Here is a 22875-nt window from a genome sequence, read left to right as displayed (position 1 = left end):
TATATTTAACCTATGTGATTCTACTTTTAGAGAAGTCGAGGGCATAGGTCAGCATGCAATCTGACACTCACACAACTGCATGTTTCCATTTTGCCCGACTAACTACTGTGTAGCTATGGTAAAAATGAAGGTTATCTTACTGACTGTGATTCAGTGGTGATTGCCTTGGCGTAGACATTTTCTTGGAATTACGAGGCAAGTGTTTTGGTTTTTGCTTTGCATAGGCTTACAACACGCAGCACGTGTTGCGGCTGTCTACAGCCAGTTGTGTGTTGTTATATATATGGTTGGGCAGTTGTTATATTGCTGAGGTTGCTGGTTAGGAGTACTTGCATGTGACAGTGAGTCCCCAACCAAAAGCGCAAGGAATTCAACATCTTTTCCAGTATATAACTAATATTGGGTTCTGTGTTGTCCGCTTCCTCCGTTTCTTGCTGTGCGAATCCTGAAATTTGGAGTTCTCTGAAGTTCGCACGCAAGTGGAAATAAACTCACAAAAGGTGCTAAATCTGTTACCAACAGAAACCACTTACTATTGGCCTGCTCTGTCAGTCTCAACCTTGAGCATTCCTAACTATATCTTTAAGAAGCCCTCATTTTCTATCATAGCTGTAAGATACTGTGGCTGAAGCTGTGGCACAGTGGCTCAGGTGCTTGCACTGCCACATCACAGCAAGAAGGTCATGGGTTCAATTCCTGCATGGGGCGCTGTTGGTCCTGGGGGGTAGGTTCTCCCCAGGCCTCCAGTGCTCAGGTGGGCAATCTCCCGGGCCTTTCTGTGTGGAGTTTGCATGTTCTCCCTGTATTCACAAGGGGTTTCCTCCACAAAGAACCCCAACAGAAAAAAATGCAGAAGAACAGACCAAGACGGACGGATCACTTCACTTGGGTACTTGGCCTAAAAAAGCTGTCCACTGGAGGAAGGACGGGATGGGATAAAAGCAGAGAATAAATTCACTGCGACCTCGTGTGTGTGTGTCCTGTGTTCGCCACCTAAATATGCGCGTGTGTGTTGCTGTGTGTCATTTGTGCGACAATAAAACTGACTTGCCTTGTTTGTTTGTTAAAAGATTCATGATCAAGCAGCTGCTGTGACCACCAAAAGTTGGCCAGCTGCACAGACACCTGGGGTCAGGAAACAAACTGAGGTGTGAGTGACTGCAATTAAACATAGTATGGGAATGGGGGAGGTCATTGAGAACCATCTCAGTCAGAGAAACCTGAATATCATACAGAACAGCAAAAGGTTGTCAGATCTATTTGCATTTGAAGCCTAGCTAATTTACATTAGAAACCTAGGAGGTGTCTTAAAACAGTATATATGGCTAGAATTGGAGATGCTTGTTGTTCAGATCTACACCGCTGAATCCGGAGTATGTGCCACGTGCTTCGTTACCGCACTTTACTGGAATAAAGACAGATTGCTGCATCAAAGACAAAGAAACGTCCTTTTTATTACATAGCTCAATGTCAGAAATGTGTCTGTGTATGAAAATGGAAAATGGAAACCTACAGAACTGTTGGTTTTGTAAAGGCCTACGCTAATGGGTTTATGCTGTTGACTGTTTTAATGAGACAAGGTTAGAGGGAGGCTATTTAAGTATGTTAAAATAGAAATACCACAATTTCTTTCCTAAAACACCATTCTTCCTCTGTAATACAAATAGAAACTAAATCTCAAAAAACACATTTTCAAACTATGGGGTGCCAAATGCGAGTGCCACTAGTATGATTTTCTCTCTTTATTTATTTGTTTAGTCTTATTTTTCTCTTTCAAACGAGTACCACACTAACGCTGCATGGCACTAACTAAAAACTTAATATTGGTGTGTCTGAGTCTGAACAGTCTATTCAGTCCAATGCCATAAAATCCATGCCCTTATTCTAATATTCCATAGGATAGGTCACTTATAGAAGTAATACTATGTGGTTTGCGCGCTGTGCAGCCCTGACGCTCACGAACGAACGCTCTTGTTCCCACGCCCACCTACCTCTCTTTACGCTTGCGTCGAATCCAGTAGAGGAGTACGCGTGCAAGCAACAGTGCTTGCTGGATTGGTAGGGCAGGCTGCACAGACCCGAACCCTCACAACGCACAACACGAAAGTGCAACCATGTCTTGGCTCTTTGGATGGGGCAGAGGCTCTGGAACACCTCCTCCAGAAGACGAGACACCATCGCCAGCTGATGGGGGGTCGGGAGGCAGCGGCGGAGGCGCTACACCCAAGGACAAGTGGAGTAACTTCGATCCCACTGGATTGGAAAGGGCTGCAAGAGCGGCCAGAGAACTCGACAAATCGCGTAAGCAGACCGACATTCACGCCTAAACATACATTCCAAGATTACTTAGGCCTACACCACACCATATGTCATGTCATGCACAATGTATTGCCTACCGTATAGGAATGCATTTAACTGAATGTGAGTGAAATTGACTTGATTGTAGGAAGCCTGTTTGTTTTCTTGGCAAAGTTTTGTAGCGTGTAGACTATATGTGAGAAAAATCTAAGCTTCAGGCCTACAATGGACAACGTATACACTGAAGCAAAACACAAGTAAGTTTAATGTAAAGTAAACCGGGGTCTCGCGGATTGGTTGAGTGCACGAGATGCAAGGGGGTTCAAGTGGGCGTGTCTGACCGACTTGCCGAGAGAACAAACTGTTCTTTACATGCTGAATGGAATGGGTCGCTTCACCTGTTCATTTAGGCTAGATTTACACTATCATTCCAAATCCGATTTTTTTTTTGCACATCCGATCAGAATCTGATCTTTTTGATCGACTGTCCGCCTTATATAATCCAAGTGATTAGATCCAATCTATATGACTATATGCTAGTGTGTAGCCTATGTCTGTCTATGCATGCCTATGCATGGACAGGAACAGGCGTGTGTCACAAGTCAGGGTCATTTATAGACCACGTGTGTTCCCCTTGGTATTCTGCTTTGTCTAGCATGGTACATGGAGCACAGTTTTCTCCACGCTACATCACAGATTTGCTGTGAAATTTGTATGAATATAAGTGTAAATATGCTTCTTTACATGTGTTGAAGATATGTAAATTAATAATGTAATTCAAATGTGACTATTAATAATCTCCTTTCATTTAATATTCCTCAGGAAATGCTAAAGAGGCACTGGCATTATCACGCATGCAAGAGCAAACGCTGCTTATGGAGCATCAAACCAAGCTGAAGGTGTGCATCTCATTCTGTCCTAAATGAGGAAGTTAGTTTAGTTCTCCCCCCTCCCCAAATGTGTTCACTTTGAAGGGGATATTGACCTTGAACATAAAAGTGATGTTACTCATCAGTAACTGTACAGCAAGTCCCAAGTCCATGCTGATAATACTAGTTCAGACATAGACTTTTCTCCCTTCTGTTAATTTTTCACTTTTTTCATCCGACCCTATTTTGAGGGCGGAAACGGCCTATTCCACCCGGGCGGGTTGTCTAAACTCTGCCAATAAACTAAACTTTCCGCCCAAGGTGTGGATTTTGGATATAGGCGGGCGACATATTCTTCTCTGACAGGGAACCTTTAATTGTGCCAATCACTGCCCAAGTCTGATTTATCTACCTGGCAACATCAATCACATTCTCTTTTTTGGAAGAGTGGCACATTATGCCTACATATTTCTGTAATTAGCAATGAAGCAAGAGCAAACCTGTGTTATGAGTTAACGCAATTAATCTATCTTGCATATCTTCGAAGTAAACACATATCCTGGCAGGCTTTAATAAACATATATATTTATATACCTATATATGTTTTTTTTAAAGGTTAAAGCCCTTAAAAGACTCAAGCTTCTGGGAAGAGGTAGGCGTAGTATAATTTGTCCGACTTGAATAAAATGCTCAGTCAGCAGTCAGCAGTCAACGAATATCATCCATGATGTAAATACACAATTTCTATTCACATGGTGTAGTCTAATTAAACTGAGGCAGAAGAAAAAAATGCAGGGTATCATACTCATATGAGGTGTGATCAAAAAGTTCTGTGACTTCGCCTACAAAAAGCAAAAATGCTACCTGATTTAAATTTGTCCGCCATCTCCTTCGAGGTAGTCACAAAAATGTCAGTGCACCAGAGTTCAGGTCGTTTGCGCTGAACGTTCTCCCTCAGACCCTCGGACGCCTCAGAACGTTATAGTGGAACTCAGTGTTGACAGTCTGAGCCTGGGGGATGCGCTCATGACCTGAACTGTGGCGTGCTGGCGTTTGGGTGCTCCATCATGACAACCTGCACGCTCAGAGCGTATGGAGAACGCACACGGTTTCAACATGGTTGTTGCCGTTATTTTTTTATTATAAATAGGCACAGTCCCAGGACTTTTTGATCGCACCTCGTAGCTCACAACCTCCCATATCTTATGCTTTCCCTATTTATGTAGGCTATTGGTCTGCTGCTCTTGCGATTTAATATTCCCATGCCTCTGGAATATCCCATATCGCTAGTATTTCTAGACGTACAGTCACCAGTAGCCTACCTTTATGCCCACTCTCCTGTTGATCCAGTGGTCAACTAAACATGCTTTCACCCACCTGTTCAGGTCTGATGGGGTTCTGGAGGCATCAACTGCTCTAAATAGCCTACAGTTTGTTCCCAGAATAAAGTTAAAAAAAAAGCCAAGTAAAGGATAAAAGTTCAATCTAATTAACGTTGAATATCATAGTTAACTAAGACGAACCTAATATGCTTTTACTGTAGCCTACGAGCTTAAGATCATTCTATCACAGTATGTAGCCTATGCTATTGAGGAAAGGAGTGAAAGAGTAGCATACTTAAAAAACATGGGTTCTATCCGAAAACTTTTATAGAAAATAGAGCTGACCTTTTCTGCTCCCTCAAATCGCACGGCAGCAAGTGACAGAATGTCTGTTTCACATTTAACATTTCAGCAAAGGTGTAAGCTATACGTTTTTCGTTTCAAAACCTAGCTAGAAGTTGCAAATGTGTTCCATTCATTTCATTTAATTTAGATTATTAGATTGAATATGTAGCTTATCACATGTTGCGTATGTTTTTTACATTCTAGTCTGAAATAAATTCTACAGAATGTACAGGGATTGGCTATATTAATCACAATAAAAAATAATGTTGGACTGTTGTGAAAAGCAAAACGCTTTTTTTACAGGCTCAAAATCACTCAGGCTATCCTGATGAACAATATAACCGTCAGTTCAAAGGGATGTTGTAGGGCATTTTCAGACAGCTCTGACAAGCTACAATTATGTTCCATCGAATTTATTGGTTTGGAACAAGAAGAAGCACTACAGTTTATTCCTTGTAAAACTGTCCAGAACCCACTGCGAGCGACATTGCCATCTTCTTACATTGTAATCTCATCTGACTCATTCAGTGTTGTCATTGGATTGCTCGCCAATGCTATTGGTCGGCTTTAACCTAACCTTTCATTAATTAACTTCTCCCGGGCGCTGCCCGCTTAGTGCTTCTGATGATGCCTTTACCACTCGCTTTACGCTTGTGCAACAGTGCGCGTGCGCTGCCGTTTCCGCCAGCCGTTTCCGCCCTCAAATTAGGGCCCTAAGTGTCATGTAAAGCACAGTAGCACCCCAGTGGTTTTTACTGTTCTAAATAGTGTGTGAAAAGAGTGTGTGAAGGGCCATATCGTTTTGACAGAAGCTTTTCTACTCCAGGAATATGAAGCAGCAGTAGAGCAACTGAAAACAGACCAAATCCGTGTCCAGGGAGAGGAGAGGAGGAAGACCCTTGGGGAGGAGACCAAGCAAAATCAAGCTGTGAGCAAAATAATTTGACATCTTTAATAAATAGATCCATCCCTTAATGTTGCTGCCCGTTGACATTGTTGTATCCCATGGTCTCTGTTTCCTCCAGAGAGCACAGTATCAAGATAAGCTGGCTAGACAGAGGTACGATGACCAGCTACGGCAACAGGTGACATTTTATTTGCTTGGCCAAGAACATTGCATTGAAACGGGTCGTTATTATGTGTGATGGTGATGTGAGAAAGTATGTCTGTACAGATCAACAGCTCACAAAATGCTTGAACAAATGAGTCATTATCTGAACAGCAGGTCCAAAATCAGACTAAACCACTTTCCTTTCTGATGCTGTCGAATGTTTTTTTTTTTTTTTAAATTTAATTATGTTTTGTATTACCATTTTTACAATTATGACCGTAAGGGATACACCCTCTTGGGTTGCTATAGTTTATAAACATAGAATCCAGTTTGGGCAGTGTTTCTGTGGGATACCTCTTTTCAAATAACTGAAACATACAAGGGGAAATGTGACATCCATTATAAACCATTGGGTGTCGTTTTTGCTTTGCTTATAACCATGCAGTGATTTGGTTTATTCATTTATTTGCTCACTCTTTTTGTACTACAGCAACTCCTCAATGACGAGAGTCTTCGCAAACAGGAAGAGTCAGTCAATAAACAGGAAGCAATGCGAAGAGGTAAAAACTCAACATCTTAACACAGCAACAAAACAGCCCCACAAGTATAGCATTTGACACCCTTTGAACAATATAATTTTATAGTTTTATTGAAATGGATCCAATTGAAACCTACAATCAGACGGGATACTTTATTTGCAAACGGCTATTTTGTGATGCAGCTTGAAGCGGCTGTTTGAAAAAGTGTATTAATGATGGAATCAGTGACATTGCTACTGAGTTGGAATGAAAATCTGCCCCCTCAACCATTATTTTGCAGATATGATTGCCCACCCATAATCTGTTGAAATTGAGCAGTCTTAATCCAATCCAAATCCAATTCCCTTATCTTTATCTTATCTTGCCCTCAGCCACCATTGAACATGAGATGGATCTCAGGCACAAGAATGAGATGTTGCGCGTGGACGCCGAGGCCAAGGCACGTGCCAACGTGGAGAGGGAGAATGCCGACATCATCCGTGAGCAGATCCGCCTGAAGGCAGCCGAGCACAGGCAGACTGTGCTGGAGTCCATCAGGTGAGTCAGACACCTCAGCTCCCCAGCATGAAGTTTTGGACTGACTAGAATTATCTCACCTGATCTCTCTCATACAGTAGGCTTTGCAAGTTGTCATTCTACATTATGATCTTGATCTGAGTAATAGGCCTGAATTTTATATCCAATTGTTTTTCTTTTTTAACTGATTTTTTTTTCTTTCTTTCTTTTGCATTAGAACTGCCGGTGCTGTGTTTGGAGAAGGCTTTCAAGCCTTTGCTACCGACTGGGATAAAGTCACTGTTACTGTAAGAGCTCCCACTCTTCCTCTCATATAATGCATTGAACTTATTTCTGAATCCTGCTGAAGCTTTCCCACTTTACATATCAGTCCCCAAAACACATTTTGCAATTATTTGATTATCCTGTAGGTGGCAGGATTGTCTCTGCTGGCAGTGGGTATTTACTCGGCGCGCAACGCCACGGGGGTGGCTGCCCGCTACATTGAGGCGCGCCTGGGAAAGCCCTCGCTGGTCAGAGAGACCTCCAGGATTAGTACCGGCGAGGCAATAAAGCATCCCGTCAAGGTAATCCCCCATGCAAGGCAGTGTGCTCCGGCAGGGCCTCCCTCTCAGCAGGCAGAGTAAATCACAGATTGACTGTATTTACAAAATACTCAAAGGCGACGAATAACAGCCTAAGCCTCCCTCTCCTCTCCTCTCCTCAGACCACCAAGCGCGTGTTCAGCAAAGCCACGGATGCCCTGGAAGGAGTTGTGCTGAATGTGGGTATTCACGGTAAAGGCAAGAAATTGCCAGCACCACCACTTTTTACCCAGATGATATATACAAAATAAAAATTCTATCCAGCAAAGGACATCAGAAGTGGAGGTTATTTCTAATACTTCTGACCTCCCCTCCCCTCTTGCTTGTAGCCTGGCCTGGAGGCGCGTGTTCGTGACATTGCCATTGCCACACACAACACACGCAAGAATCGCGGCCTCTACAGAAACATTCTCATGTATGGGCCCCCCGGCACCGGCAAAACCCTCTTTGCCAAGGTAAAAGCTCAGCTTCATTTAATGTTTGTTAAATAGGGCCAACATTTGTGTATTGTTCAAAAGAACCAGCATTATCTGGCAAATGAAGAAACAACGGGGCAAAAATGAAGTGGTGGCTATGTACCATATGATGTGCTTGAGTGACTGAGTGTCCATTCTGTTAAACGACTAATTACACTCGCTTTTGCCATCGGCTCTCAGAAACTGGCTCTGCACTCTGGGATGGATTACGCCATCATGACCGGGGGAGACGTGGCGCCCATGGGAAGAGAGGGCGTCACTGCCATGCACAAAGTCTTTGATTGGGCTAGTACTAGCCGGCGCGGGTAAGCCTCCTCTCCACCGAAGTGCACTGATTCACAGAATCCCTCCCTGAAGCAGATGGCACAGGGGGACCATTAGTAGAACAGCACACACTAATGAATCATCTCTGGTGATGTTTTAATGCATCGTTAAATGTGATGTGGCCTTAAGATTTATGACAGTACCACTATGCAGAAACTACTCTTTCCTCTTGTTATGTATGTGTGACTACCACATCATTTTACTAATTTCTCCAGGACCTTTACCCAAAATAGCAGTGTTGAAATTACATGGAGCCATCAGTCTGTGTTCCTTAGAAACTGAAAGCTATGGCCGTGGTGTTTGGAATATGACATGTCACTGAACCTCGAAGATGTACACATGGGACCTGCACTTAATTTTCAATCCACAGAATCTGTGTGTCTTGCAAATGTTATAAATAAATAAGCGATGCTTAGTGAGCCGCGGTCAAAGCAGTACAGTGACGCACTGTTCTATCTCATCCCCATCCCCCTTTCAGCCTCCTGCTCTTTGTGGATGAAGCAGATGCTTTCCTGCGCAAGAGATCGACCGTGAGTCAGCCGAGAGCTTGGCTAATCAAGTGCACGGCAACCTTGTGTCGCTTTTATGATTTACACATACACATGCAGGCATCATTTCATGATTTACCCATGTGAGTGTGTCTCCGTTTGCAGGAAACGATAAGCGAAGACCTCCGAGCAACCCTCAACGCATTCCTCTACCGCACCGGAGAGCAGAGCAACAAGTGGGTGCAGTGACTTTGTGCTCATGACCTTTCTGACCTTGGAGAGAGCCCAGAAGGGCATGTAACCCCCCCCCAGGTTCCTGTGTTAACGTAGTCCTCTGCTCTCTACCTTTAGATTTATGTTGGTGTTGGCCAGTAACCAGCCTGAACAGTTTGACTGGGCCATAAACGACCGTATTGATGAGATTGTCAACTTTGCCCTTCCTGGACTGGAGGAGAGAGAGAGGCTGGCGCGGCTCTACTTTGACAGATACGTGCTCGGCCCTGCCTCTTCAGGCCGACAGTAAGTTTATTGATCAGATTCAGCTGGCATAGCAGCGAACAAACATTTAGCACAGTACAGCGTATATCACTACACCAATATCCGTCAGGTAGTGTGTCTTAAAATTATGTTCTTTAAACTTATATATATATAGATATTATATAAGTATATTATAGGATATACCACAATGTTAAATGTAGTTGATCAACGAAGAATTTAGCTCCTAGTTCTACGCTGGAATAACTAGATTACCGGTTGATGGGGTAACTACAAATGGAAACTTCTGGACAAGACAGTTCTAGACCCGTATTTGAAAATGATCACATGCTTGCCTTAAATTGTATTCTTCAAGCTAATACCTGAAATGATCAAATACATTTTATCATCATCATTACTTCTTGAGATAAACAGAATTAAAGTTTTTCAGTTGACATTTAAGTTCATGTACATACAAAGTCAAACTAAAAAGTCAATTAAGCAATAACTCTCTCTCTCTCCTGCTCATTCTTAAGGAGGCTGAAGCTGGCCCAGTTTGACTATGGCCAGAAGTGTACGGATATTGCTAAATTGACGGATGGCATGTCAGGCCGTGAAATATCGAAACTTGGTGTGGCCTGGCAGGTAAGATTGCGTTGGTGTGTGTGTGTGTGTGTGTGTGTGTGTGTGTGTGTGTGTCTGTCTTTGATTAGACTGTCAGATTTAGGGGTTCAAAATGCTTTTACCGGGAAGACTTATCTGACACATGCACTTGAGAAGTAATGAGAATTCTCCTCGCTTTTCCTGCCAGGCGGCTGCGTACTCATCGGAGGACGGAGTCCTGACAGAAGCCATGATTGATGCACGGGTCACTGACGCAGTCCAGCAGCACATGCAGAAGATGGACTGGCTGCATACAGAAGGGCCCACAGAGATCTTGGGCAAGGTTGGCATCATTTTGCCAAAGGAGGCAGTGGCAGATGGCCCTAGTCAGATAGGATTCACTGCAGCCCAGGAGGTCCTTCCTCCTGCCCAGGACTCTGCTCCTGTCATTCAGGCAATTCTCCCAGTCATGGAGGCAGTCATGGCACATGATCAGGCCGTTTCTGAAGTTAAGGCGGCTGAAGCAGAAGCAGTGCCACTTGTAGATGCAGCCCCTCTTGCTGCCCCAGCTATCAAAGAGGGAGAAGTGCTGGAGGCTCCTGTTGGAACTGCAGTGGCTGAACCACTGGTGCAGGAAGCTGAGGCTCCAGCTGTCAAGGAGTTGGAGGCTGCTGCATCCATTCCCATCGTGCAGGAAGTAGACATCACTGCAGAGGTAAAGGAAGTGGAGACTGCTCCTTTAACTAAAGAAGAGCCAGCGATCACTGAGGTCGCAAAGGAGGCTGAAGCTCCAGTGGTTGAGGTCGCAAAGGAGGCTGAAGCACCACTGACTGATGTCGCAAAGGAGGCTGAAGCTCCAGTGGTTGAGGTCGCAAAGGAGGCTGAAGCCCCAGTGGCCGAGGTCGCAAAGGAGGCTGAAGCCCCAGTGGCGGAGGTCGCAAAGGAGGCTGAAGCACTAGTGGCTGAGGTCGCAAAGGAGGTTGAAGCCCCAGTGGCCGAGGTCGCAAAGGAGGCTGAAGCACCAGTGGCCGAGGTCGCAAAGGAGGTTGAAGCCCCAGTGGCGGAGGTCGCAAAGGAGGCTGAAGCACCAGTGGCGGAGGTCGCAAAGGAGGCTGAAGCACTAGTGGCTGAGGTCGCAAAGGAGGCTGAAGCACCAGTGGCCGAGGTCGCAAAGGAGGTTGAAGCCCCAGTGGCTGAGGTCGCAAAGGAGGCTGAAGCCCCAGTGGTTGAGGTCGCAAAGGAGGCTGAAGCACTAGTGGCTGAGGTCGCAAAGGAGGCTGAAGCACCAGTGGCCGAGGTCGCAAAGGAGGTTGAAGCCCCAGTGGCTGAGGTCGCAAAGGAGGCTGAAGCCCCAGTGGTTGAGGTCGCAAAGGAGGCTGAAGTACCAGTGGCTGAGGTCGCAAAGGAGGCTGAAGCTCCAGTGGCCGAGGTCGCAAAGGAGGCTGAAGCCCCAGTGGTTGAGGTCGCAAAGGAGGCTGAAGTACCAGTAGCCGAGGTCGCAAAGGAGGCTGAAGCACTAGTGGCTGAGGTCGCAAAGGAGGCTGAAGCACCAGTGGCCGAGGTCGCAAAGGAGGCTGAAGCTCCAGTGGTTGAGGTCGCAAAGGAGGCTGAAGCCCCAGTGGTTGAGGTCGCAAAGGAGGCTGAAGCCCCTGTGGCTGAGGTCGCAAAGGAGGCTGAAGCCCCTGTGGCTGAGGTCGCAAAGGAGGCTGAGGTCGCAAAGGAGGCTGAAGCCCCTGTGGCTGAGGTCGCAAAGGAGGCTGAGGTCGCAAAGGAGGCTGAAGCCCCTGTGGCTGAGGTCGCAAAGGAGGCTGAGGTCGCAAAGGAGGCTGAAGTACCAGTGGCTGAGGTCGCAAAGGAGGCTGAAGCTCCAGTGGTTGAGGTCGCAAAGGAGGCTGAAGCCCCAGTGGTTGAGGTCGCAAAGGAGGCTGAAGTACCAGTAGCCGATGTCGCAAAGGAGGCTGAAGCTCCAGTGGTTGAGGTCGCAAAGGAGGCTGAAGCCCCAGTGGTTGAGGTCGCAAAGGAGGCTGAAGCTCCAGTGGCCGAGGTCGCAAAGGAGGCTGAAGCCCCAGTGGCCGAGGTCGCAAAGGAGGCTGAAGCTCCAGTGGCTGAGGTCGCAAAGGAGGCTGAAGCTCCAGTGGCTGGGGTTGCAAAGGAGGCTGAAGCACCAGTGGCTGAACCTGAGGACAAAACCAAGCCCCAAACTAAAGACCCAAAGGATGGTAAAGGCAAGGGCAGCTCATGCACAATATCATAAACATTGAGAGACTTTCATTTCTAAGACTGGAGGTGGAGGGGGGGGGGGGGGGGGATCAAATGACACAAATGAAACGGGGAATGTGAAATGGTACAGACTTCAGGGTGATATCTGGTTTGATTATTAGCTGCTTGTTGATTATGGGGATGATGCAAAGTAGTAAGGTGGGTTTGGGGGTTCAATGTGGATAGGGTGGATGCAAGTCATCAAAGTAAAAGGGAGAAACTTGTTCAGCTACGTTGTCAACACGTCTACAGAACAAAGCTGCACTCTAATTTTCTTAGAGGCAATGCAACACTGTTTTACCCTTTCAGCTGCCCAATTCACTTGGACTCTTTTGAAAGTTAACTTGGAAGATACCCAGAGAATAGCTTGTGGATCAAAGCCTACAGCATACAATAGAAAATGTATGCAAAAGTATACAGCATTGTTTGAGTTTATCCCAGGTTGCTTTTTCTGTATTGAATATAAATGAGCTACTTCTTCCCAATGGACATGGAACCACTGTGCCTTCAGGAGTTCAGTGAAGGCTAACTGCTATCTAAAAAGTGGTGATGTGGTCAGTTGACTATTGCCTGAACCTCTTACTAATCTGTCTGCATTCAAATGCATGTGAAGGCAGGAATTTCAAACTGACCATTTTGCCATGTTGCCAGTAACCAGAGTAAATACCCAGAAGGCATATATGTTTTGTTATGCTGTTCTTTTTTTACCATCAGTGTGTTCCTCATGCCACTTTTTGTGATCGTGCCTGTGTGAATCTCCTGAATGAATTCAGAATCTATCAGTGACCTCTCTTGAGTTATGTACTATATTGTGGTTACCCTCACCTGGTAACTAATGAAATGAGGAATGTGAATGGTGACCTATTCTCTCACACACACACACACACACACACGCACAGGACATGTAGTATATGTAGTATAAAACCATACTGGGAAATGTATGTCATTGTTTCAACAATGCAAAGATATTTTCTTCCCCCTCATTCTATCATCATGAGAGCGCCAATTGTACGGTTTCATTTTCAATTCCATCTCACAGGGGTCACACATGGGTCCTATTTATGGTTGGGGGGCTTTGTCTAGTGTTTAGATGTTGTAGTGAGTTTGGTTTCCAAAAAATTATGTGTGCCTTACTTTATTTCAATTTTTCTGGTGTAAATGTTTTTGTCTAAATGGATTTAATAAAATCTTATTTCTGCCTCTTTTGAAAATAAATTTTCAAAGTTGGTTGCTGGTACAAGTGTGGTTGTCTTTCTAGTCCCCCACCCCCTATTATATGTGTGCCCTGCACCATAGACATACTGTATATATCTATATATTTCTATGCCCTGCACTCCATCTGTGCTGTTGTGCATTAGAAATAACCTGTTCCGACAACAGGTGTCACTGTTGTGCTTCAATGGCACTTTTAATAAAACAGACATTTTATCTTCACAACAGCAATGTCTGGACATTGAAAGGAAGGGAAAATCAGGTCAGGGTTCTCTTTGCTGGCAGGCTGGTTGCTCTTGTTGAATATGGAGTTATTAAATAGCAAAACAGGAAGGGCTATTGGACACAGTGTAGGGAAGACAAGGCAAGTGCTGAACTCTCTCAACTCATGACGGGTAACTTTCAATGTAGCGCAGAGAACCCTGACCGCCAATCTGTCTCTCCCCTCCCTCTCGGGTATTTACAGATAAAATTAATACATTCATTTATTTTCACTAAGTAACAAAGCTAATTAATCAGTAAGTAACGGAGATCACTTCACTCTTATTCAAGCTCTTGCAGTCCATTCCACTCACACTACTCACTGTCTTTTCCCCATTGCTTCGCTCATGCCCACGCTGTTCATTACAGCCAGTGACCATCCCTCCCCACCCTCTACAGCTCCCCTAACCCTGTATTATCTTTGAAATCCCATAAAACCATATTTATAATAATTATTTACATGAGCAGTTATCTCTAACTACGCCATCACAAAACCATGGAACCCACCCAGACCCAAATTATTACTCCCTTCCCCCAAAAAAGTCACCCACCCTCACTGAAAAACTCAATGGAAAATAAAAAAATTAAGAAAAAGTCAAAGAAAGGAACCTGAAACCCGAGTCTCACTGCCCCATTTGGAAACTGCCTGTTCCCCAACCCCCATTCTAAAAGTGCATGCCGAGTTTTCAACAACAAACAAACAAACAAAGGGGGGGAAAGAAAACTATACAACAGAGACCCTCAAAAATTATTTCTTCCTGCAAACATATTTGGACATTGACACTAGGTTAGAATTTTGGTGGCATTTACTCTCCTCTTGAGTTTTTTTTTGTTTTCTTTCGTTTTCTTTTTCAAATACTGAATTGTGTCGAGGGGAGATTCATAGAGTCTAGGAGGTGGTACTGACAGTGACGGGCCCATGACAGTGGGTCTCTGAGGCAGCAGTTGGCAATGGGGCAGTTTGGCAATAACACTGTCAAGAGTCAGAGGTGACGGGGACTGGGGTGACCATTGTGGTAGAGCTTCTGCTTGATGTGCACCATGTTGCCGCTGGAATCCTCAAGCTGCCGCAGCTGTGCACGTCTGCGCAGGTCTCGCAGGTTACAGAACTGTGGGAGCCATGACCAGGAAGGGGTGTCTGGAAGCAAGAAGGAGACAAAATGAGGTTGCGAGACATAGAAGTAGGACACTCAAAAATGGAGCAGACTTCATAAAGGGCATACTCTTTGCTGTTTAGACCTCAGGGGTTTGTTTTCCACCAGACTAAAAATGACTGCCATTCTGTTGTTTTGTATAAAACATGTGAATGGGTAGTCCATATTCAATATTTACATATCACACTTTATACATTTTACAACTAGGTATAAAGACATGGTTAATTTTACTGTATATGAATCTTTGTATATCCATTTACTGTTGCCTGCTTTAGAAGAGAGAGGAAGAATAGTTAATTAAAGAGATGTGTAAGAGGTAATATGGTTGTGCAAATGGGATACAACACATTCTAAATTAATTTACCCCTTGAGCTCTTAATAGAAAATAGTATATTTTAGATTTATGGACTAATTTTAGGAAATAAGAGAAATGAAAATAAAATCGTTTCTTGAGGTGTATATTTTCTTAGCTTGCACAGAAAGCACCAGTTGTGCCAAACGGGCGTTTGGACTGACGGGAAGGAGTGGCGGGACAGAGAGAGAGAGAGAGGGATGAGAGATCCACAGACAACACAGCCGGTTACACATCACCCTGATGGAAGTGGTGAGGGGAATGGGGGATGGATGGGGTAGGGGGGGTGGTGGGGGCTGGAAGGAGTTGCTGGCGGGCGGGTAGGGGGGTGTGGGGAGCAGAGTTATTTATAGCAGTGAATGGGTATGCCATCTACAAGGACTGCTGTGAAGGGTATCCAGAGAACGCCAGAATAAGGGGCGCGTTTTTTTCTTCTTCTTTTTTTATTTTCTCCCTGATTTGAATGAAAAAAGACGGCAATGGAGATGGAGCAGCCAGAATTGTAACACTAATGTAATGCAGGAAGCAGGGCGGGGGGGAAGCATCCTTTGTGCAAATAGGAGAATACTAGATGGGGAAGCATTTGTGCTCAGTCATCAATTTCTATTATTGTCATTCTCAATTTTTTTAATCATGCTATTTTGATTTTAATGAAAGATTCTTCTAAATGTCACACCCATGCCAAAACTATTGAATTTGGATTGGGAAAAGAGACAGAATTAGAGAATGGAAAACTGATTAAGAGGGAAGGTATATGTCAAGGATATGCTGCAATGAGCTGGAGGTGGTCTATAAAAGATGGAGAAGGAAAGAATGAAGAGTGAGAGAGGATCAAGAAATCAATGTGTTTCACTAGATGCGGCATGTATGTATATGTGTGTGTATTTCCATGCGAGTGTATGTGTGTCTGTGTATTTGCGTGCAAGGTGTGTGTATGTGTGTCCTCACACATGTCTCTCCCTCGCTCGCCTTCTCTTTCCAGCTGCTCTCGGTCTATTTATAGCTCCCCGAGAAGAGCGAGGGTGCAGGCGAGAGTGTGGATGTGTGTGTGTGTGTGTGTGTGTGTGTGTGTGTGTGTGTGTGAAGGCGTTGGGGGTGGGGGTATGGCGGTATCTCCCCTCACCGCCACCACCTCCCCAACCCCACCTACACCATCATCCCTACCCCCACCTGCCTTCAGCCTGCACATCGTACTCCATCAGCCTCACCTTCTCTCCCCATCTCAGGGAGGCTAAATGAGCCTGACCTGCCTTCCACGTCACACTCTCACTGGCTGCTGTGAGTGCACCACTTCAGGGGTATCCCCCACATTCCTTCTGAGACACATTTCACAGCAGCCTCATCCCTTTTCTTACTCCCTGGCTCCATCGAAAACGGAGCTTGATTAGTATAGTAGTACATAGTGCTTGATTGGAGATGCTACCCAGCTCTGCTAGCTCTCATCATGCATGTAGGAGATATAGGTCTGTGCTCACTGCAGTGTTTTATGTGCTGTATATGGTTATAAGCACATCAATCTGCCTCTGAGCCTTGTCATGCGGTGTATTATGAGCTGCCCCCTTCATGCTGAACTTGAATCTGTCATGGGAGTATGTTGTTCGTGCACATCAGCCTGCCTGTTATTTCTCTCTCTCTCTCGCTCACGCTCTCTCTCTCTCTCTCTCTCTCTCTCGCTCTCTCTCTCTCTCTCTCTCTCTTTTGTCTTGGTGTGGGTTGCCCCTCTTCTCATCTCTCGGTATCTCGACTGTGCAGCCCTCTAACAGGCTCCCTGTGGGATATTTGAACATGGTAAATCTGGAAGTGTTTTCTTCTAAAAGCTCCACTTCAGCTCCCAGTCTCCACATGGCTATCACTTAGCCCCTGAAGGACTATGCGGTTACAAAGACCCTGGCAGCATTTTGTTCCTGTGGTCACACGCTCTGTATCATGTGAGTTGTCATACCGCAATGTGCAAAGGTAATTAAAGCAAACTGATGTTTTAGCCGGTGTTGTGAATGTTAATGAAACCATCAGGTTGATGACAAAAGGGTCAAATGTTCTTTTCTCCTTAATGGCCAGCCTCAGTCACTATCAAACACTATCAGCGATCAATAATCCCCCTCACATGTTACCAAATGATAACAGCTAACCTTCTGCATTAGAATAGAAGGGTAGCAGTGCATTTGTTGCTTTCATTTTTGTGTAAGTGGCATCCAATCAAAAGTTCCCTCCATTCCAGTTTTGACAGCAGATTTTCCACTTTAACATTTTTGAAAAACTTTTCTTGAATCTATGTATGTTTCACCAAGTCTGTAAATCTCCAATCTTTTACACACTAAGATAAAAGTATGCAGTCTTGCACCCTAAGGGTCCATTAGTTTGCATCCATACAGGTTCCCTCAAAGCTTCACCTTCAAAGCTTCACACAGCATCTCTGATAAAATTCATAGCCTCTCACCATTAAAGTAATATTCAAATGTAATCTCCTCTTTTTGCCAACAAAGAACCAATGTAGTTAAACTGTCAATGTGTCTCTGCCTTCCATCATTTCTCTCCCCAACACCACACCCTCAACTGAACCGCTCACCGTAGTAGCGACTGGCCCTCCAGGCCCTGACGGCGCAGTGCAGAGCCCCATCTAGCCACAGCAGCAGCCAGCTGATGCAGAAGCCCAGAAGCAGGCCCAGCATCAGGTCCATCTCCTGCTTGGTCACGCTGTCGCTCACAAAGTAGTTCTCCGACGAGTCCACCAGGGAGTGGTCCCCATCGTACGGTATCACATAGTGAACATGGTGCCTGTAATGTGGGAGAGTGAAGATGTTAAGAGGAGTTGTAAGGCACCGGGTGACTAGGTGATTTATCAGCGGGGAAACTGAAGGGGGTTACCAGCAAAATGAGTAAATATATGTCGAAATAACTGAAAAGAAAGGGGAAGCAAGAGAGCGGTACAGGTAAACATTACACTGCTTGTGTCAGAAAGCCAGCGTTCTCTCTCAGATGAGAAGTGACAGATACTCCCAAGTCTCAAGCGAGAGGAAGCTAGACAGACACAGACACCAAAGTTAAGAGGAGACCTTTAAAGCTTGAAAGGAAAACTATGAACAAAGGAAGTACTCTGAACTTCTGCTTGGAGCAGAACTACTAAAGGCTAACAAATCTTAAAAAAATAAAGCAAGCTTTTCTTTTTTTAGCTTTGATGAGTGTTATGTAACAAACGTGTGTCACTGTTTGCCTTAAGATCCTGTTTGTTTGTTTTTTGTGTTTTTGGGGGGTTTTGTGCCTCGAAACATGCTTTTTGTTGTTGGTAAGGTTACATTGATTGTCTTATAATACATTTCCAATGGGAAATCACAGTTTAATTCTGACAGTACTCTCAAAAAGATCTCACATTGTAATGCTAAACACTTTCAACCTTCGCAGAAAATATTGCTGTTGCCCTGTGGGTGTCTGTGTTTTCTTCAACCTAGTACCAACACAGTTTGCAGACAAATGGTTTAGCTTAAAAATAGGCAGGACATGATTTAATACTTAGTTTGTTAGTTTGTACTGAAACTGAAACAGTTACTATACATTGTTATGACATTTCCCCTGCAACATAAACTTCCACACAACGTCACGAAGAGTATGTCTCAACCAAAGCGTTGCTGCATTGGGTTACAGAAACAGTGTCTCTCACTGATGGCATACAACAACATGCACATGTACCCAACTGCATCCATGCGTATGTACACAATTGCGAACAGATGAAACAGCCATATGCTGACTGCAATGTTTGAGCAATACGCTCTCTGGCTCATTTCCCTCTCAGGGCTTTTTAACCAGCAGTGGTCTTCATGGAGAAAGCTTCTCCCTAAGACTGCTCAGTTTTTATGGACAAGAATGTAAACCTTCTCACAAATCAAACACACTGGGCATTGATAGTACTTGATGGAAAGTATTAACTATTGCTCTCCTTACGTGGACAGAAAGCACAGTGCTTCCACTTTTCATAGAATCCCCAAACCTCTCAGCTCTAACTTAAAGAAGAGAAGATGTCAGGGAATTGTTGTAATAACCGGTGATTAGGTGTGACAAATTTATCTTGTGAATTTCACTATTTGTTGTGTCTTTGTTGTCACTGACTTAACCAGAACATTAGAAGGCACAATGCAACCTCACACCGCAGATACAGGGATTAATATTGTAAATATTGCAGTGGCCTTTAATCTGTGCCCAGTTTCATGCCATGATCATCAAATATGTTAAAAGACTTTAATTACATAAAGCCACTGACAACAACACAGAGAGACACACATTTCTGAAACGCCTCTACAAGTCAAACATAAAATTATCAACAGCTGGATATTTGCAAAGGTCATGCACTGTGTATGTTAAAAATGTAGGAATAGAAAAGCACACATTCTGGTAAAGACAAAGATTAAAATGTTATATTGCTTTCTAAAACAGTTGACCTGACAATGCATTGCTAAGTACTGAGTTAGGGATGCATGGCTACTGTAACATTGTGGGATCTTTCAGCTCATGTAAGGGCTTCACAAACAGTATTTATCCAGTGATAAAGAATGCTTAAAGACCTTGCTGAACTTGGAACAAATCACATTGAAACACTTTGCAACCTATTTTACAAATCTGTGAACCTCAGGCAATCTCAGTTCATTGTGTTTAGTAAGCACACATGGAGCAAACATGTGAAGCGATGTATAATACCATCTGTGAGAATACTCATCAAATAAGACCATCCATTATGCAATGACCATGTAGGCACCAGACCAGCAAAATAGTTAGTTAGTCATTGTTCTGATAACACTGTGCTACAAACACTGACAGAACATCTTAATTTTTATCTCTATGTGTTCTTTAGGAAACTATTCATATTTTAAGGATGACCCAGTTTAATATCCTCATCAAATGAGCTAACACATTTCCAACGAAAAACAAGGAAAACAGGAATAAAGTATCTCTCAGTGAAAATAAAAAGTAGGTTGACAGCCCAGTGCACTTTTCCAAGTCTATGGTGTGATATTAAGGTAATTGGACAAAAAGGCTAGCCATATGACCTAACTATATGTAATTACAGTGTTGCTAGGGGATTGAAGGAATGCCATGCCACAACTTAGCCGATAATTATTTAGGCGAGGCAGCTCATAATCCTATGAAAAGTGATGTTTACGCGTGATTGTTATCTCTGAACCACTGGTAAACCCGTGTTGTCGCTTGACATAAGGTTTCACTCTTCAAACCTATTGGTATTAATCCGTACACTATACAGCTTCTGTAAAGTAGGCTATAAAACCTGCATATACAGCTTCCCCGTCTGCACTCTTTTGCCTCATCGTATTTCTATGCATTCTGCGATATAAGATGTGCAAATATTTTGCCTTCATCGAGCCTTATCTAAAAGACAAGACTGCAAAATGCCTCTAACAAATCCGTGAGGCAAGCTCAGAGAAACACCTTTATACGCAGAAAAGCCATGCAGAGAAACGAAGGAGATTCCATTCCACACCAACGTCAAATCAAGCCTCGTCTCTGGCTTCGTTAAAGATCCATCCCAGTCTTTTACTGTTTGTAATATAATTGTGCATTTGCATTACATGTGCAATGTGTATAAGATGGACCATGTTCGCTTTCGAGTGTATGAGAAAACGCTTCAGCACCAGGAATCGTCCAGCGACAGGCCTAGGAGCTGTTATTATTGGCTGGAGAAATGCCACTGCGCTTGATGATAACATTTGTCGGTTTAAAATGAAGGCCCTCTCATAAAATAATCTGAAATTTACCTTCCACAGTTGCAATGACAGACGCGGTCCTCTCCTCGTAAATGCGGTAAGATGTAGTTGTGAAAGCGATCCAGTAGTGCGTTCATGTCCATTAAACACGCTATCGCCTGCAAAGAACCATTCGAGTCAACCGGGACATGACAAGCACTATTTCTAACAGAACAACCGCTACATAGACAGCTATAGTACAGGGCACTGTTACGGATAACGCGTATAGAAATTATTTATGAAATGGACAAACACAAAAATACTGAAGGGAAGAGACTTGATTATTTATTTATAGTTGAGGTAATTATGGAGGTAGGTAGGCTACTCCATAGAGGTCCGATGTATTTCTATACAGTAGCTAATTATTTTCTTAGTGCCACAGGACGTGCCTGTTGTTTCGTCCCATTGATTGCTTATTTCTTTTAAACTGAAAAAAACTGGTTTGCATTTGAATTGAGAAAAGGTGAAAGTGCACAGGAAATTCCCTTACCATTACAACAGAGGCACCAAGGATCATGAAAATCATGGTGGTTGTGATCATATGCATCAAAACTTCCTAACTCGCCGTTGCCTCTTCCCCTGCGTACCCGTGTCTTTTCAACGGATCTGGATAAGCTCAGAGCTCTCTGTCCCGAGAGGAGACGCTCATTGATGCGCCCTTACTGCACCTGACTCTCAGTCCTGAGCTCGCCAGATTGAAAGACGTCCGTACGGTGCATAAGGTTGGGGTGGCCCGGTCTCACTGTCCCCCTTTTATTACACTCGCGATCACGGTTCTCTCCCCCATCCAGATATGCGTTGGCTTGATGCTGCCGTACCGCTGATTCCGTAGTCCTGTGCCCGGCACGTCGTGGGAGGGTGCTGGAGAGACTGGTCCTACCCTGATTAGTAACGCGATGATTGTCTTTTTCTGTTGCGCTCCAAATTCATTCAGAATTTCATCAAGGATAAAATAAAGAGCAAAAGATGAGCCAGTTGTCGGTCAGATTTGTCCTGTGGTCCTTAAAGTGAAGCGCATGGGGTGTCCATGTTTTAATATAGGCCTACACCAAACGCTTGGTTATAACTCCACTGAATCACAATTCTCTTTCTGGAGAAGAGGTTTTCAAGAATAATCTATAGGGTCAGCGTTGTCATGTCTGCCGCTGCATCTTCGCGTCACACAAGCTACTTTCGAAAAATGAATGCTGATTATGCTGGAGGACGAGTCTGAGATCCTCCCTCCTTTGCGTCCAGTTGAGATCAGGCATTCGCATCTGCATTACCGCCTAGAGCCAGAGTCATGATTAAACCATCTTATTTTAGCCATCACAGCCCGAAGCTTTCTCTATCGTTTGGCAGTGCGTGTGCGTCTATGTGTGCGTTTGTGCGTGAGAGGGGCGAGAGAATGAAAGAGAGGGCGGGGTTGATGGGTGAAGGAGTGAGCAAGAATTTGGAGCGGCTACTTTATTTACTTTTTATGTAGCTCCAGCATAACCTGTCAGACACAGCGGTGAACGCAGTGAACGTATATGCAATCACATTGTTCGTAAAAACGTGGAAACATATTCGTGGAATTTCTCTCTTGCTCGTTCTCTCGCGCGCGCGTTCTCTCTACCTTTCCCTCTCACTCACTCTCTCTCTTCTCTCTCTCCTATCTCTCTCTCTCTCTCTCTCCCTCTGTCTCTGCCTGTCTCTCCCTCTCTCTCGTTGCAGTTGGTTTGGATTCTGCGCCATTTCGTTCTGCTTGTTCACAGCGCCCAGCTCATTTTCTATAGGTCCAAAACAGCACTGTGTTAAATAACCACAGTGTATATCAGCATTCTACTGGGAAATATGTTCGGTATATTACATTTTAAGAAATGAAAGAGACAAAAATGACAACTGCCATGACATATATTGCTAACCAAACACCTTTCGAACTGCTGATGCAAGTTCCCCAATTTAAAGTGAAAGTCAAGCTCTTCAGGGTCAGAGTATCCTGTAAAATGTACAGTTTAGCCTTTGAAAAGATAAAGTATC

The 22875-nt window shown here is 44.2% G+C and overlaps 2 protein-coding genes across 6 annotated transcripts; one reads left to right on the top strand and one right to left on the bottom strand.

Annotated features, from left to right (window-relative positions):
- The first annotated feature begins 1946 nt into the window (after window positions 1–1946).
- On the top strand, window positions 1947–13375 carry LOC105898932 (ATPase family AAA domain-containing protein 3-A-like). Of its 5 annotated transcripts, none has more exons than XM_031566343.2 (17): window positions 1947–2301; window positions 3121–3197; window positions 5661–5762; window positions 5860–5919; window positions 6376–6445; window positions 6796–6961; window positions 7158–7227; window positions 7351–7506; window positions 7647–7703; window positions 7854–7979; window positions 8181–8305; window positions 8803–8854; window positions 8978–9048; window positions 9164–9331; window positions 9823–9931; window positions 10098–11054; window positions 11736–13375. In XM_031566343.2, exons 1-17 carry the CDS (start codon window positions 2115–2117, stop codon window positions 12141–12143), a joined length of 2961 nt encoding a protein of 986 aa, XP_031422203.1. In that variant the 5' UTR covers window positions 1947–2114; the 3' UTR covers window positions 12144–13375. The 5 variants fall into 5 exon arrangements, with proteins under 5 accessions (XP_031422203.1, XP_031422202.1, XP_031422201.1 ...); XM_031566342.2 differs by having other exon boundaries at window positions 1950–2301; window positions 10098–11450; XM_031566341.1 differs by having other exon boundaries at window positions 1951–2301; window positions 10098–11516; window positions 11703–13375.
- Window positions 13376–13531: 156 nt separating this feature from the next.
- tmem240a (transmembrane protein 240a) lies at window positions 13532–22382 on the bottom strand. The gene is made up of 4 exons (XM_012826107.3): window positions 21365–22382; window positions 20887–20993; window positions 17694–17902; window positions 13532–14759 (listed from the first exon to the last, which is right to left on the bottom strand). The coding sequence occupies exons 1-4, from the start codon at window positions 21419–21421 to the stop codon at window positions 14605–14607; spliced, it is 528 nt and encodes a 175-aa protein (XP_012681561.2). The 5' UTR covers window positions 21422–22382; the 3' UTR covers window positions 13532–14604.
- Window positions 22383–22875: the final 493 nt, after the last annotated feature.

This window comes from Clupea harengus, chromosome 4, assembly GCF_900700415.2.
Source record: "Clupea harengus chromosome 4, Ch_v2.0.2, whole genome shotgun sequence".
Classification (NCBI taxonomy): Eukaryota; Metazoa; Chordata; class Actinopteri; order Clupeiformes; family Clupeidae; genus Clupea; species Clupea harengus.
Note: the sequence above shows the minus strand (reverse complement) of the source record. Positions and strands in the feature narration are given on the sequence as shown.

Coding starts and splice junctions, on each gene's coding strand:
- tmem240a (XM_012826107.3), bottom strand. CDS start 21,421: ATGCATATGATCACAACCACCATGATTTTCATGATCCTTGGTGCCTCT. Junction 20,994..21,364: donor TTGGTGCCTCTGTTGTAATG/GTAAGGGAATTT, acceptor GGTTCTTTGCAG/GCGATAGCGTGTTTAATGGA. Junction 17,903..20,886: donor TGTCATTGCAACTGTGGAAG/GTAAATTTCAGA, acceptor CCCACATTACAG/GCACCATGTTCACTATGTGA.
- LOC105898932 (XM_012826041.3), top strand. CDS start 2,115: ATGTCTTGGCTCTTTGGATGGGGCAGAGGCTCTGGAACACCTCCTCCA. Junction 8,306..8,802: donor GCTAGTACTAGCCGGCGCGG/GTAAGCCTCCTC, acceptor TCCCCCTTTCAG/CCTCCTGCTCTTTGTGGATG. Junction 9,932..10,097: donor AACTTGGTGTGGCCTGGCAG/GTAAGATTGCGT, acceptor TTTTCCTGCCAG/GCGGCTGCGTACTCATCGGA.